The sequence below is a fragment of the Mesoplodon bidens genome, assembly GCF_964165515.1.
Source record: "Mesoplodon bidens genome assembly, chromosome: 10".
NCBI classification, from domain to species: Eukaryota; Metazoa; Chordata; class Mammalia; order Artiodactyla; family Ziphiidae; genus Mesoplodon; species Mesoplodon bidens.
Window position 1 is genome coordinate 67501431 of NC_138172.1, and position 15920 is coordinate 67517350.

At 43.7% G+C, this 15920-nt stretch overlaps 1 protein-coding gene across 6 annotated transcripts in view; it reads left to right on the forward strand.

Moving 5' to 3' along the window:
• Window positions 1-15920, forward strand: part of ZNF76 (zinc finger protein 76) — a 32544-nt gene that overhangs the window by 5856 nt on the left and 10768 nt on the right. For all 6 annotated transcript variants that reach the window (XR_014016789.1, XM_081245326.1, XM_081245325.1 and 3 more), the window contains exon 2: window positions 13406-13574. Coding sequence is in view for 5 of the 6 variants with exons in the window: in XM_081245326.1 (XP_081101452.1) it covers window positions 13502-13574 (73 nt within the window). In the remaining variant the exon portion in view is untranslated. The remainder of the gene's footprint in view (window positions 1-13405; window positions 13575-15920) is intronic.

The following is a 15920-nucleotide window of genomic DNA, read 5'->3' on the forward strand; positions in this document are numbered from 1 at the left end:
AACTGTACGTATATCTGAGAGCATGATGGAAACTGCTGAGCTCTACACAGCGTAGTGGCGTTGGTGGTAAGAGGCCTCCCTTCCTTTGCTAAAGCAATACCCAGTGAGTGCCTGCCATGTTCTGGGCACTGGACTCAGAGGATCCGATGACAGAGAGATGCATCCGTGCCCTCGTGGAACACTACAGACGAGCCTCCTGGTGTAGCTTCACTGCTGAGTACAGAGGGAGTAGGCTGGAGTCTGATGGTCTGGTGCAGTGTTGGCCAGGGAACGCTTGTTCTTGACCTGGGTCTGGGAGAAAACTACGTGGATGTCGGAGATGAGGCAAGATGGTAATCCAAGTGAGGAAAAAGTGGGCATCCTAGCTAGGGCTGGAAGAAGAGCTGGGGTGGTGGGACTCAGTTCCTTCCCTCCTTCGTTCTTTTTCTTTTTTTTTTTTTTTATTTGGTTGTGCTGAGTCTTAGTTGCGGCACGCGGGCTCCTTAGTTGCGGCTTGTGGGCGCCTTAATTGTGGCAGGTGAACTCTTAGTTGCAGCATGCATGAGGGACCTACTTCCCTGACCAGGGGTCGAACCCAGGCCACCTGCATTGGGAGCGTGGAGTCTTAACTACTGCTCCACCAGGGAAGTCCCCCACCCTCCTTCATTCTTTCAGCCAGCATTTACTCCTCTGCCAGGAACTTCTCTTAGGGAGCTTATAGTTCTGTAGCAGATGAAGGGTTTCTTTCTTTTTTTTGGCCGCACTACGAGGCAGGTGGGATCTTAGTTCCCCGACCAGGGATCGAACCTGCACCCCCTGAATTAGAAGCACAGAGTCTTAGCAACTGGACTGCCAGGGAAGTCCCTAGATGAAGGGTTTCAAATCTGGTCTCAATTAGATCTAATTCACAGTAAGTAGGGTTGATTTAGGATTCAAATTTGAGCTAAAGAGTTCAGTTAGTTATGTGACCTAGTAGTATTGTTCATTTAGTATCTGTGGGCACATTCTTTGGTGCTGATTAAGCTGAAATGCATGCTCTCCAGGAACTTAAATTAGAATCAGTTTAACAGAAAGTAGGATGTGTGATTTTCACCCCAAAAAAGTTGAGTTTAAGGAAAAAAAATACCTGGCAGAGTAATCCCTTCACTGCATCTGGAAGCACAGACGTCTAATCTTTGTGTCATTTAGATGTTGATGCTTATATTTTAAGGAGAGTCTCTGACCAGCTAAACAAGAATACAAGATACAGGGATTTCCCTGGCGGTCCAGTGGTTAGGACTGCACACTTCCACTGTAGGGGGCACAGGTTCAATCCCTGGTCGGGGAACTAAGATCCCACATCCTGTATGCCGTGCAGCATGGCCAAAAATAAATTAATTAATTAATTTTAAAAATACGAGATATAGCCCATCTTAATGATCTGGTCACTCACAAAATTAAAGTGGATATGTAACTAGTATCTTTCACTTAACAGAATGGGAAAATTTTGTTCTGGTGAGTAAAAAAAAAAAAACGAACAACTGGGCTACAAATCCAAGTGCAGCTGAAGCCATTATCTTTTTTAAAAAAATAAATTTATTTTATTTATTTATTATTTTTGGCCGTGTTGGGTCTTCGTTGCTACGCGTGGGCTTTGTCTAGTTGTGGCGAGCTGGGGCTACTCTTTCTTGTGGTGTGCAGGCTTCTTATTGCAGTGGCTTCTCTTGTTGCGGAGCATGGGCTCTAGGCGCGCAGGCTTCAGTAATTGTGGCTTGCGGGCTTCAGTAATTGTGGCTCAGGGGCTCTAGAGCACAGGCTCAGGAGTTGTGGCGCATGGGCTTAGTTGCTCCATGGCATGCGGGATCTTCCTGGACCAGGGCTCGAACCCCGTGTCCCCTGCATTGGCAGGCAAATTCTTAACCACTGCACCACCAGGGAAGCCCTGAAGCCATTATCTTTAACTGGTGGCCTTAAGCTACTGACAAAACCTCAGATGCCTCTTGCCCTGGCAGCTATCAATCAAGTACAGAAATGTGAGTGTCCGTGTGAGGGTCTCACAAATCCTATGTCTCTGTTTTGCTGCTCGAAGTGCAGGGCCTACTTGGGCTCCTCACTTATAGTTCAGAAAGACCTGGGATGTTTCAAAGCTTCAGTGTATTAGACTGACACCAGCTGGAAGTCGGAGCGCTTCTTCTACTGCTTCCTAGTTAATGCTTGCCTTCTGTAATGGTTCATCTCAGAGAAGCCCAGATATAACTTGTTAGCCTGGTATGTTTCTAACTGCATAACTTTTCATTTGTTGGAAGTCCCTGCTGCTTTGGGATAGCTGATAAAGCATGAGACCCATGCAGTTAAGATAAGCTCAAGGAACTGGGAGCTCCTTGAGATTGTAGAACTGACCCAAGGCTTAGATGTAGAGGGTGTGGCAGGGGTACTTAAGACCAAAGTTCTCTCTGTCTGAGAAGATCATCCTTTCAATCTAGGAGGTATTGCCCAAAGCCACAGAAGCAGTGAGGGAGAAAAGCAGCCCCTGCTCATCTGCCACTTCAGCCAGACCCACCCTCTTGACCAGCCTGAGGACATACCAGGCTGGGGAGCCAGTACGTCCTCAGGTCCTGTGTAGATTTGCTGTTGCTTCATGCTCAGCTTGATCAGGTTTCCATCTGATACTTGAGAATGGCATCCATGAATTGGAAAGCTGAGTTTTCAGATGTGGTTTTGCTACAAACCGGTACATCATGGAATCTATCCTGTCAGCCCTGGAGTAGCCATGCCTTGTTAGGGGAGAATCATAGATATTCCTCTAGCCAACACAAGGAGTGCAAAGCTTGCTTTTAGACTTTCTTCTTTTATTCTTATATATATATTTTTTTATTTTACATAGATAACACATTCACAGGGCTTAAAATTTTTTTTGTAAGTGTGAAAGATATGCAGTAAAAAGTCACCCTTCCATCGCTGTGCCCGTCACTCAGTTATCCTTCCACAGGCAACCTTGGTTAGTAATTGCTTCACTGTCTTTCCATAGATTTTTTTATGGCAGTGGCAGCATACAAAAGGCACTGTTTTGTACCTTGACATTTTTATTCAATATATTTTGGAGATCTTTCCATGTCAGTATGTAAGGAACATCCTCATTTATTTATGTCTACATAATAAGGAAGTTCTATATTGATAGACATTTATGCTGTTTGGAATTTTTTTGCTATTATTACATGCAGGGATGCCATGAATAACCTTGGACGTGTACCATTTTTCACACATGTACGTCTACCTGTAGACTAGACATGAAGTTGCTGGGTCAGATGGTGTGTACATTTGTAATTTTGATTGATAACTGCCAAATCGCCCAACATAGAGCTTATACCAATGAATACTCCCACCAACAATGTTAGACTGTGCCTGTTTCCCCACAGCCTCAAGGACCTTGCTTTTTTCTTTTTTTTTGGCCGCAGCGTGGCATGAGGGATCCTAGTTCCCCAACCAGCGATCAAACCTGCGCTCCCTGCAGTGGTAGTGCGGCGCCTTAACCACTGGACAGCCAGGGAAGTCACACAGGGACATTGCTTTGAGTTAAGAATATACAGACTACCTTCAACATAGGATCCTGAATCATGGGGCCCCACTGTGACACTATTCCACAAGACACACAAAGCACCACACAGCCCAGTTTGAAGAATACCACAATTACATATTTTAAAGAATAACTGGACCTCTGGTGGTTATAAGAGAAGAAAGGAAGAAAAAATCCTAGAGGAAGAAGTTCCCTACCTCAGTACTTAAATTGGCATAAATTAGAGGAAGAATAGGTATCTGTCTTTGCAGAACCAGGGAGGGATGAGATGTCAGTAGTATCCATCGTAGGAAGGCTGTGGGGAGAGTGAAGGAAAACTCCCAGAGGGCGGAGCTGGGCAACCAAGCAGACGGGTTTAGTGTCCACTGTAGAGCTGCCTGCCAGCTCAATGCTGGTATCTTTTCATTTCAGCGACTTTTTTTTTTTTTTTTTTAAGATTATACCCCCTCCTTTTAGCACTACTGTTCATTTCATTTTGGCCTCTTCTGCCCTCCTCTCATTTGGAGTTTAGGTTTCTGCGAGTTGGAGCTGGATGAGTGTTCAGCCTCGTCTTCTTTCACTTAGCGTTGATTTGTTAACCTTCCTCCACTAATCCAGATGGTCTTTGTGGTTCTTGTCTGAAACGTTTAAACAAGCATCCTGTGCAAGTAGCTCTTTTTTTCTGTCCATTCTTTTCGTGGGATGAATTATGAAGATGAGGTGATTAGATCTCAGATCCTGAACCTTTCCTGGTGGGGTTAAGCATTGACAGATTGTTCTCTGGAGAACCTGGAGCCCCTATAGTGCCATTAGCAATGCACGCTTGCGCCCGCCTCTCCTGGCCTTGCCAACACTGATGGTTCAATTTTTTTTTTTTTTTGTAATTAATAGACTGTTTCTTAGAGCAGTTTTAGGTTTGCAGAAAAACTGAACAGAAAGTACAGAGAGTTCCCATATACTCCCTTCTTCCCCAACCCCCCGCCCCCAGTTCCCAGTTTCCCCTGTTAACATCTTACATTGGTGTAGTATATGTGCTACAATTGATAAACCAATGTTGAGGCATTATTATTAATTAAAGTCCATAGTTTACAATTATGGTTCACTCTTTGTGTTGTACATTCTATGGGTTTTGACAAATGTATGATGTCAGTTATCCACCATTACAGATTTATGCAGAATAGTTTCACTGCTCTAAAAATGACCTATGCTCCACCTGTTCATCCCTCCTCCCCTCGCCCTACACCCTTGGCAACCACTGATCTTTCCACTGCCTCTATAGTTTTTCCTTTTCCAGAACGTCATATAGTTGGAATGATACTATATGTAACCTTTTCAGATTGGCTTCTCTGATTTAGCAAAATGCATTTTAAGGTTCCTCCATGTCTTTTCGTGACTTAATAGCTCTTTTTATTGCTGAATAATATTCCATAGTATGAATGTACCACAGTTTGTTTATTGAAAGACATCTTGATTGCTTCCAGTTTGGGGCAATTATGAATAAAGCTGCTATAAACATCCATGTGCAAGTTTTTCTGTGGACGTAAGTTTTCAACTCATTTGGGTAAATACCTAAGAATAGGATTTCTGGATCTTATGGTAAGAATATGTTTAGCTTTGTAAGAAACTGCCTAACTGTCTTGCGGAATACCATTTTGCTGTGCCATTTTGCATTCCCACCAGCATTTGGTGTTGTCAGTGTTTTGAATTTTGGCTCCTGTAATAGGTGTGTAGTGATATCTCATTGTCTGTTGGATGTGAATACTTTTACTTTGATTTTTGGTGATTTGATAAGTATAATATCATCATGATTATTCTTTCTTGTTCTTTAATTACTAGCTAAACTTTTTTTTAAATATTAGTGGTTTTTGCTTATGTGAATTCATATTGTAGCCTTATTTGTCCAGTGGGAATTTGATAATGTTCTTGGAGGTTTGTAAGTGTCTGCATGTGGTTTTTTTTTCTACCTAGTTTTTTTTTATTGTGGTAAAATACACAGAACATAAAATTCGCCATCTTAACCATTTTTAAATGTACAGTTCAGTTACATGTGTTTTGTGTTTTTTGGGTTTTTTTGCGGTGCGTGGGCCTCTCACTGTTGTGGCGTCTCCTGTTGCGGAGCACAGGCTCCGGACGCACAGGCTCAGCGGCCATGGCTCACGGGCCTAGCCGCTCCGTGGCATGTGGGATCTTCCCGGACCGGGGCACGAACCCGTGTCCCCTGCATCAGCAGGCGGACTCTCAACCACTGCGCCACCAGGGATACCCTACATGTGTTGTTTTTAAAATTTATATTGGAGTATAGTTGATTTACAATATTGTATTAGTTTCTGCTGTACAGCAAAGTGAATCAGTTATACATATACATATATCCACTCTTTTTTAGATTCTTTTCCCATATAGGTCATTACAGAGTATTGAGTAGAGTTCCCTGTGTTATATAGTAGGTCCTTATTAGTTATCTATCAGTTATATGTGTTTTTAATATCATGTGTTATGTTTTATTTCTTTAGTATTTTCCCCTAATGTCGAGTTTTTTGTTTTGTTTTGTTTTTTGCGGTACGCGGGCCTCTCACTGCTGTGGCCCCTCCCGTTGCGGAACACAGGCTCCGGACGCGCAGGCTCAGCCGCCATGGCTCACGGGGCCGCTCCGCGGCATGTGGGATCCTCCCGGACCCGGGCACAAACCCGCATCCCCTGCATCGGCAGGCGGACTCTCGACCACTGCGCCACCAGGGAAGCCCCCGTCGAGGGTTTTTTTAAGCCACCTCTTCTTTTTGACTTGATTTTCTTAAGCTTCAGAAGTCCAAAACTCCCTTCTTATCCTGGTTGAGATCTGGATATTGTTCCATTTTGATGAACTGGTCATATAAATTTAACCTTTTTGTCCCAGGATGATGTTTTTAAATAACATGACGTGTCTAAATAGCCGTGATGATCCAGTTCCTCCTGATGCTGATGGAATGTTTCGTTTTCATATAACCCTTCTCAAGCCAGCAGTGATCCCAAGCTGAATTCCAGAAACAATTGAGATGTAACCTCATCATATCTGTATTAATTTGCTTGTTGATGTAAAGTGATATCCTTAGGGTAACCCTTCCAAATTGCCTGTATTCTGCACTTTTCTTTTCATGGACTAAAGGTGGGTTTAAAACTCCCCCATGATTGCTCTGTTGAATGTTTACAAACCAAGGTGTTAAAATTCACTTAATCATTTGGCCGAAAATTAGATTTTTAAGTTATCTGTTTTAGTTTAAATGAATGCCATTCTGAAGTAAAGGAGTTTGCATTTTCATTGCCCTTTTGGAATTGAAAATAATCCACTTTGCCTAAATACTCCCTTTTCTGTGACTAATTCAAACCTATAAAATTGTAGTAGCCAAATAGGAACCATACTAAAAAGTACTTTGGGCTTTTAACATCATTGTGCCTTTTGGAAAGAGGTGTTTAGCTGACGTTTTAAATGTTTCTGTTATTAATTTCCTGTTTTCTCTTTAGTGTTTGGAAACCCACAGAACCAAGCCTGTTTCACTAGGCTTTTTGTGTGTGCATTGAAGTCTTCTTCTATAATCACAAATACTGAATCATTTTACTACAGCTCTTCCAAATCCGGTTCTAATTTGTTTGCCACTTGACTCCCTCAGCCTTCATCCCTCCCAACCTAATGTCGCTTTGTCCTCTCTGAGAAGTTTTCTATATTTCCAAATGAAGAATTATCTGAGTGAAAATTGTCATTTTTTTTTCAAAGTTGAACATTCTTCTCTCTCCAAGCAAATGTTCTGTTTTTCTCTTTTTTGGCTTCTCAATACAGTTGCCCTCTGGGCTGGCTGAGGCGGAGTACATAAAGCCTTGTTCCAAATGACCAGGGAGTTCGGGTTAGCAGAAAATTATAGACTAGTGAACAGGTGCCTGTAGTCAAGGTGAAGCCCAGCCTGGGTGTGGATCAGATTAGATCTAAACCATGACAAAGTGGAGAAGCACAAATACATGGCTACTCTTTAATTTCCCATCTGTCATTTCTCTTATTTTTCTGCTTTGGGGAGGCAATTTAAGCACATCTCTTTTCATAGAGAGACCTAAAGATTCTATGTGTCTAAAAAGTTTTTCTAAATCTTATCTCACTGGTAATTAAAATTTATGTTTACAATAGGAAACACATTTATATATTATGAAGCCATAGGGTTGTTTCCTGCATCAGAGCAAACAGTAGGTTAAGTTCATTTAAAAATGCAGCAAACAGGAATTGGACTTGCTGCTAATTCTGGGAGTGTCAGTCTCCCTTTTCATCCCTACCTTTTGTCATGTTCTTATTCCCCACTCCCCTCTTTCCCCCAGACTGGCTCTCCCCTATACCCAGCTCAGGTCATTAGGGATCTGGTATAACTTACACCCTCCAAGGAGAAAACGTAGCAGTTGCCCCTGCTCCCCCCTTCCCCCTACTCTTTCTCAGAGGGCCATGGGAGTTATGAATCTGAAATGTCAAGTACAGGCGGGAACTGCCCAGACCCAGCCATCCTGAGGCAGTCACAAGCCTCTCTTTGGCTCTGCCAGTGTCACTGTTGTTGGTTTAGTACTGGCACAGGAAATTCATCATTTAACAAAAGAAAGGGAGAAAAATGGCAATTAGACACTTGTACGTGCCTGGCAGCCAGGAAGCACCTTCTCCTCACCTGCCGTCAGGCTCTGTTGGAAAGCAGCTTCAGAGATCAAGGAAAGGTAGGAGAGCAAGAGTAGACTGTTTTAAAGGTGTATATTATGAGGCTTAAGGAGGAAAACTGTATTTAGCCTGGACATGAGAACATGTAAAAGAGTGGAGATTTGTTTTCTTTGAGTCTAAAAAGTGTTATTTTGGGAAATGTGGCTACCAGCTATTCCCTCTTTCCATGTGGTCAGGTCGAGAAGAACTGGTTTTAAGTTGCAGTGGGTGAGATGAAAGCTAAACAACCAGTATTCAAGCATTTTGAGAGCTGATGTTGTGTCACAGTGGATTAGCAAAAGGAAGAAATGCACCAGATACTGAGAGGTATGGACTCTGCGGCCAGCCAGCCTGGCTTTGATCCTGGCTTCAGCACTAACTAGTTTTGGGACCTTGGACAAATTACTCCACCTCTAAGCCTCAGTCACCTCATCTGTAAAATGAGGATAGTGTGCCTACTTCCTCATAGCATTATTTTTAAGATTAAAAGAGTTAATATAGATTAAGTGCTTTGAACAGCAGCTGACACATATTAAGGACTATATATTTGATAAGTGTTATTAGCACGAACAATGGAAAGGATTTTAGGGTCATTTGGACCAACACTTGATTTAACAGATTAAGAGGCAGTCACAGAAGGTAGAATCAAGGTTAAAAGCCTTTCTGCAGACTTCTGGTCCCGAGCTGTTGCCAGTACTCTTGGCTGTTTTAGAAATACCCATTGCTTCAAAAGTACATCCCTTTAGGTTCTTCTTCCATCCTCTTCCTCAGAGCCAGAATTTCTCGAGTACTTCCTGTGTGCCATCACTGTGCTAAATGCTGACATATGTGACCTCATTTCATCCTTACAGCAACGTTTGAAGAAGACGCCACTATTTTCCTCATTTTTTAGAAGTAGCATCTAAGTTTCAGAGAGGTTCAGTTACTTTTCAAGGGTACACAGCATCAAAGAGGTAAAGTCTGGATTAGAACCAAGGCTGACACCAGAGCCCGTGTTTTTAACACAGATGAGCACAGATTTTCCTCAGAAAGTCTCAATAGAATACAGATGAACTAAATCAAACCAACCATTGCTTCAGCAGTCACAGGGCCCAGCCATAAAGATCTGAGGCCATTTTGTAATCCCTTTTAACCTACAGTCTGCTTTGTTTTCCGACCTAGGTCTCTCAGGTGTATTCTTACTTCTGACACAATGCTGTTTATATGAAAACAGGTTACCAAAAGAACTTCTCTCCCTGATCAAGAGAATGAAAGTTGAAGGTCCTGAAGCAGATGAAAAGAGGCCAGGACCAGAGCTTTCACGAAATAGGGACCATGTGGGGGTTATCAGGACTCTGGGCAACATTGGGGTCACTGCCAGGATCCTAATAGACCAAAGAAGAGGAGTCAGATGTGGGAATTCCTAGGCCAGTGGTTCTTTACCTCCTCTAATCCCTGTAAGATTCAGATGACAGTCATGGACTCTCCCCTCTTTAGAAAAATGTACAAGCTCACACACCAAAAAAGTATTACCAGGTGGCTTCAGGGTTCATAAACTCCAGCTAAAAACCTCTGTATTAGGCAGCAGAGTAGATTATTTAAGAGCCCACTCTGGTGCCAGATGGCCTGGATTCAAATCCTCTTCTTCCCATTTATTAGCTGTGCAACCTTGAACAAGTTAACGGCTTGGGCTTCAACTCCCTCAACTGTAAAATGAGGGTAATAATAGTATTTAATTAAAGGACCATTTGGGGATTAAACGAGTTACTATACGTAAATGCCTAGTACATGGTTAGCTCTCCAGCAGTATTCACTGTTAGTGGTAGTAGTATTGCTATCCCCAGAGCTTAGCCCATTCAGTAAGTGTTTATGGACAGAATGAATGAATAATTCTAGTGGAGATGCCGAGTCTAGGGTAGAGTATCCCAACCAGTGTGTCACAACTGGGCTATAGTTAGGTCAAAATACTGATCCACTCAGCCCTTCGGGCTGCCAAAGCCCCAGCTGGTTGCTCCTGGCTTCAAGCAGCAGCATCCAAAGTGTGACATACAAATATCCTCCTCTCTGGGTGCCCTGATGTGAAAACAGTTTGGGCAGCACTGATGGAGAAGATCAGCTGGCAGGTAGTGAGAGACAAGCAGGAAGTCCAGACTCCGGGTCTAGGAGAATTCTATGGGTGGGTGGCAAAGAGAATCTTAACCCCTGAGCCTAGAGCAGAGGCTCTAGTACGCTCTGTACTACGGCAGACGCAGAGCAAGTGCTGCCAATAGGACACTCCAGCGCTTCTCTCCTAGCACAGGGACCTGGTAAGTCACTGAACAAGGAATTGTGGAGAGCCTGCAGTGAACCAGGAACCAGGCTGGAGCCCAAAGTCTTGTATAGGCAACATGTGTTAAAGAGGCAGTGATAAGTACTGAAGTAGGTGACTCCAGGATTGTGAGTGCCAGGAAGAGGCAGTAGCCAGGGCTGCAGGGACTTGTAAGGGGACCAGCCTTGCCTGCAAGGAGAATGAATCCTTAGGGTGATAGGAAGCCACTGGAGAGTTGTAATCAAGGGAGTGGTAGATTTAGATCTGTACATAGACATTCTGACACAGTATTACAAAATGAATAGGAAACAGGCAACAATTTATTGAGTACATGTGTTAGGAGGCGCTTACATTAGTCAAGAGGTGCAAGGTGATACTCATCTGAAATTAGGTACCTAGACTTTTTTGTCTGTCTTTTAATTTTTTAAATTAAGGTATAATTGACATACAACATTACATTCGTTTCAGGTGTATAACAATGATTCGATATCTGTATATATTGTGAAATGATCACCACAGTAAGTCTAATTAACATCCGGCACCATACACAGTTACAGAATTTTTTTTCTTTTTCTTTTTTTTTTTTGCGGTACGCGGGCCTCTCACCGTTGTGGCCTCTCCCGTTGCGGAGCACAGGCTCCGGACGCGCAGGCTCAGCGGCCATGGCTCACGGGCCCAGCCGCTCCGCGGCATGTGGGATATTCCCGGACCGGGGCACGAACCCGTGTCCCCTGCATTGGCAGGCGAACTCTCAACCACTGCACCACTAGGGAAGCCCAGAATTTTTTTCTTGTGATATAAAACTTAAGATTTGTTCTCTTAGCAACTTTCAAATGTGCATTATAGTATTAATAACTGTAGTCATCATGCCGTACGTTACATCCCCCAGGACTTATTTTATAACTGGAAGTTTGTACCTTTTCACTCCCTTTACTCATTTTACCTACCCCCAACCCCTGCCTCTGGCAATTACCAATCTGTTCTCTGTATCTATGAATCCATTCGATTTTCTTTTTTTTTTTTTTTGCGGTACGCGGGCCTCTCAATGCCGTGGCCCCTCCCGCTACGGAGCACAGGCTCCGGACGCGCAGGCCCAGCGGCCACGGCCCACGGGCCCAGCCGCTCCATGGCATGCGGGATCCTCCCGGACCGGGACACGAACCCGTATCCCCTGCATCGGCAGGCGCACTCCCAACCACTGCGCCACCAGGGAAGCCCAGATTTTCTTTTTTAAGACTCCACATATAAGTGAGATCATAGTGTTTGTTTTTTCTCTGCCTGACTTATTTCACTTAGCATAATGTCCTTCCTCAAGGTACATCCTTGTCGAAATGGTAAGATTCCATTCTTTTTTGTGGCTGAATAATGTTCCATTCTGTGTGTGTGTGTGTGTGTGTGTGTGTATATGTGTGTGTGAGAGTGTGTGTGAGTGTGACAGCTTCCTTATCCATTCACCTGTCAGTGGACACTTAGGTTGTTTCCATGTCTTGGCTATTGTAAATAATGCTGCAATGAACATGGAGGTGCATATATCTTTTCAAGTTAAGGTTTTTGTTTTCTTTGGATAAATACCCAGAAATGGAATTCCTGGATCAAATTTTTAATTTTTTGAGGACCCTCCATACTGTTTTCCATAGTGGCTACATCAATTTACATTCCCACCAATAGCACACAAGGGTTCCCTTTTCTCCACATCCTTGCTAACACTCGTTTTTTCTTGTCTTTTTGGTAATAGACATTCTGACAGGTGTGAGGTGATATCTCATTTTTTTTTTTTTTGCATTTCACTGGTGATGAGCGATGTTGAACATCTTTTCATGTACCTTTTGGCCATTTATATATCTTCTTCAGAAAGATGTCTTTTCAGGTCATCTGCCTATTTTTCAGTTGGATGGTTTGGCATTTTGCTCTTGAGTTATATAAGTTCTTTGTATATTTTGCATATTAACCCCTTATGAGATACATGATTTGCAAATATTTTCTCCCATTTAATAGGTTGCCTTTTCATTTTGTTGATTTTCCTTTGCCGTGCAGAAGCTTTTTAGTTTTTTAGTCCCATTTGTTTATTTTTGCCTTTGTTTCCTTTGCTTTGGTGACATATCTGAAAAAATCATTGCCAGGACTGATGTCACGGAGCTTACCACCCATGTTTTCTTCTAGGAGTTTTATGGTTTCAGGTCTTACATTCAATTCTTTAATCCATTTTGAGTTAATTTTTGTGTATGATGTAAGATGGTGGTGTACCTAGACTTCTCAGGAAAAAGGAGGAATCAAGAATGACCCTACTGGGAATTCCCTGGTGGTCCAGTGGTTAGGACTCCGTGCTTTCAGTGTCAGGGCCTGGGTTCAATCCCTGGTCCAGGAACTAAGATCCCTCAAGCCATGTGGCCAAAAAAAAAAAAAGAATGACCCTCACGGATGCTGTGTGGCTGGACATGCCACCCCTGGGATAGGAGATACTGGGAGTGGAACAGTTCTTGGGGTGGGGAGCACTGTGAGTTCTGTTGGGGACTTGTGCTGTTTGTGATGCCTGTGTGATATTTACAAGGCTGGTGAATGGATAGATCTGAGCACAGGAGAGATGTCAGAATGGTCACAGAGAACCAGCAGCAGTGGGGTTGGCCCCCTGCCGTCAGCGGGGCTCCCTTCTAAGGGGAGCGAGTTTAAAAGTGGGTTTTGATTAATGAAATCTTACTTTACAATCAGTTTGGCTGGCATGCTTCTCTTGCATGCTCAACCTTTAGAATTCTTCAGTGTGTATATTTTGAACTCTCTTAATAAAAACCAACATAGTTCTCTACTTTGAAGAATTCACCTCTTTTTCTTCTTGGCTGGCCTCCTTCACTGTCCCTGTGTGTCCTTGCGGCAGGAGGAAGCCGTGCAGCTCATAATATGACACTGTCCGTTTTCTCAGATTTGTGACGCCAAAGGAAATCTCTCACCTCAGCTGTGGCTCTCAGTGCTGGGAAGAAGACAACTTCATGTCTGAGTGTACGAGCAGGAGTTTGCCATGGAGAGCTTGGGGCTGCAGACGGTGACCCTCAGTGATGGGACGACGGCCTACGTCCAGCAAGCTATCAAAGGTATTTCCGGGGACCTCAGAATCCTGCCCTGTCCCCGTCCCAGAGTCTCATGACCACCCTGCCTTCCAGCCTGCTTGCCATAACCTGCTGTGCATGAGAATCTCTCAAGGTGATTGATGGAAAGGGAACTCCTTAAAATGAAATGCCACGTAGGCAGGCTAGAAAATCAGACTAGCCTAGCTATAGGAGCCAAGACCTCTGAAAGGCAGGTTTCCTTACATGTGGTGAGTGGTTCATAAATATTTCTGGAATGGTTGAACACAGTGCTGGTTGTGACTTCCTGCTTTTCCAGTTTCTCAGTGCTTTCTAGAAGCAGTTCATTTTAACTTAAGCAAGTTTAAGCAGTCAAACTATCTTCTGAGCATCTACCATGTACAAGATACTCTTCTAGGTTCAGAGGGGGCACCCAGGCATAGATCTCATGCCTTAGACCCCACTAGGGTGACCAGAAATAAAAATACAGGGCACACAGTTAAATTTTTTTATTTGATTTAATTAATTTATTTATTTATTTTTATTTTTGGCTGTGTTGGGTCTTCGTTGCTGTGCGTGGGCTTTCTCTGGTTGTGGCGAGCGGGGGCTACTCTCCATTGTGGTGCGCGGGCTTCTCATTGCAGTGGCTTCTCGTTGTGGAGCACCGGCTCTAGAGCGCAGGCTCAGTAGTTGTGGCACACGGGCTTAGTTGCTCTGTGGCATGTGGGATCTTCCCGGACTAGGGCTCAAACCCATGTTCCCTGCACTGGTGGGCGGATTCTTAACCACTGTGCCACCAGGAAAGCCCTAGTTAAATTTTAATTACAGATAAACAACGAATAATTTTGTAGTTTAAGCATGTTCCACATACTGCATGAGGAAGACATGTATAAACATGGGATTAAATATTAAAAACAGTAACATAATAACACCAAGTACTAAAAAAAACTTCATTGTTTATCTGAAATTCAGATTTACCTGCAATTTAGATTCTCAAGGAGGGCGTGGAGTCAGAACAGAGCGTTGTTGAAGGGCAGGGCCTTCTGGCCAGGGACACTCACCATCCTGACAGCCTCTTTCTTTCTCGCCAGCATTCTCAGGCTTGCCAGATGGCATGCGTGTCTTTCTTGGACAGCACTAGCCAAACACCGCCTCATTCCTACTCTTTATTTTGTCATTTCTGGACTCTGTAAGCACTGCCATCCACATGACTGCACTGTCATTGTAACATTGCCCTCCTTCATTTCAACACATTGTCAAAATGTATTTCAGGTCCCAAGCTTACAGATAAATTGTTTGTTGATTTCATTTTAAATCATCTGCTTCCTCACGATGACAAAGAGGCCCCTTAAACTCATCAATAAGCTCTTTCCATATGATGTGTGGGTCTGGCTGGCTTCATTTTCGTGGTAATGGAACTTCTCTAGAATACTTGTGAAGCCTGCAACCCTCTGTTTGCAGACTTCCCATCACAGGTCTTGCCCCTTTGCAGCAGTCTCAGTGGGATGGAAGAACTTAGGAACTATAGATGGGGCTGTGTTTACTCTGTGGACCCAGGTATTTCCCATGCCTCAGTCTTCTGTTATGAATTAATGGTTGACTGAACGAATAAAAAACAAGTGGCAACACTTGGCCTGAGAAAGCCACACTCTTTTCTTACATCTTGTCTTCTTATGTCTGGATCTCTCTTCCTCCCCCACCTCTCCGTTTATATCTTCTTCTTGTCACTCTTCCTGGCTCTGTTCTCTGCCTCCTCCATGGTGCTGTAGTGTGTGCTTACATGAGTGCACATACACACTCACAACAGATTTCACACTGCTGAGAGCAGAGTTGGCCCTCAGGAACCAGAACTTCACTGTCCTGAAAGGCATCTCTCTTGCTGGTGAGCTCCTCTGACGCTCTTGACCAGGACACTTTCATCTCTGTCAGCAGGCAGCTCTGCCTGGGCCCAGCTTAGCCAGCCGGAAGCCCTAAAATTTTATGACACTTACCTATAATTAGGGTAAGCGTGAAACCTGTTATTCAAAGCCGACACTTCGGAGAGTGGAAGAGCGTGCTCTGAATAAAGGTGCTGGCACCGTTCCAGGCAAACCAGAACATACAGTCACCTCTGTAGTGGGGTACGAGGGCCCTGACGGTCAGCTCTTCTCCCCACTGCCTCTCCCCATTGTCATCTCTGCTTGTTAAAGGAAATTCTAGGTTGAAATTTTTTCCCAAATAACTCTTCTCAACATCTTGTTTCCCGCCTTGAAGCAGTACCCACTCTGCTAGCAGAAGCTCTGATGATACTTTCAGAACCCCATGTACTGGTGCCCTTGCCAGGACAGCTAAAGTGTTAAAAGGCAGGGTAGCTTACTGGTTGCTGGGCGGGAG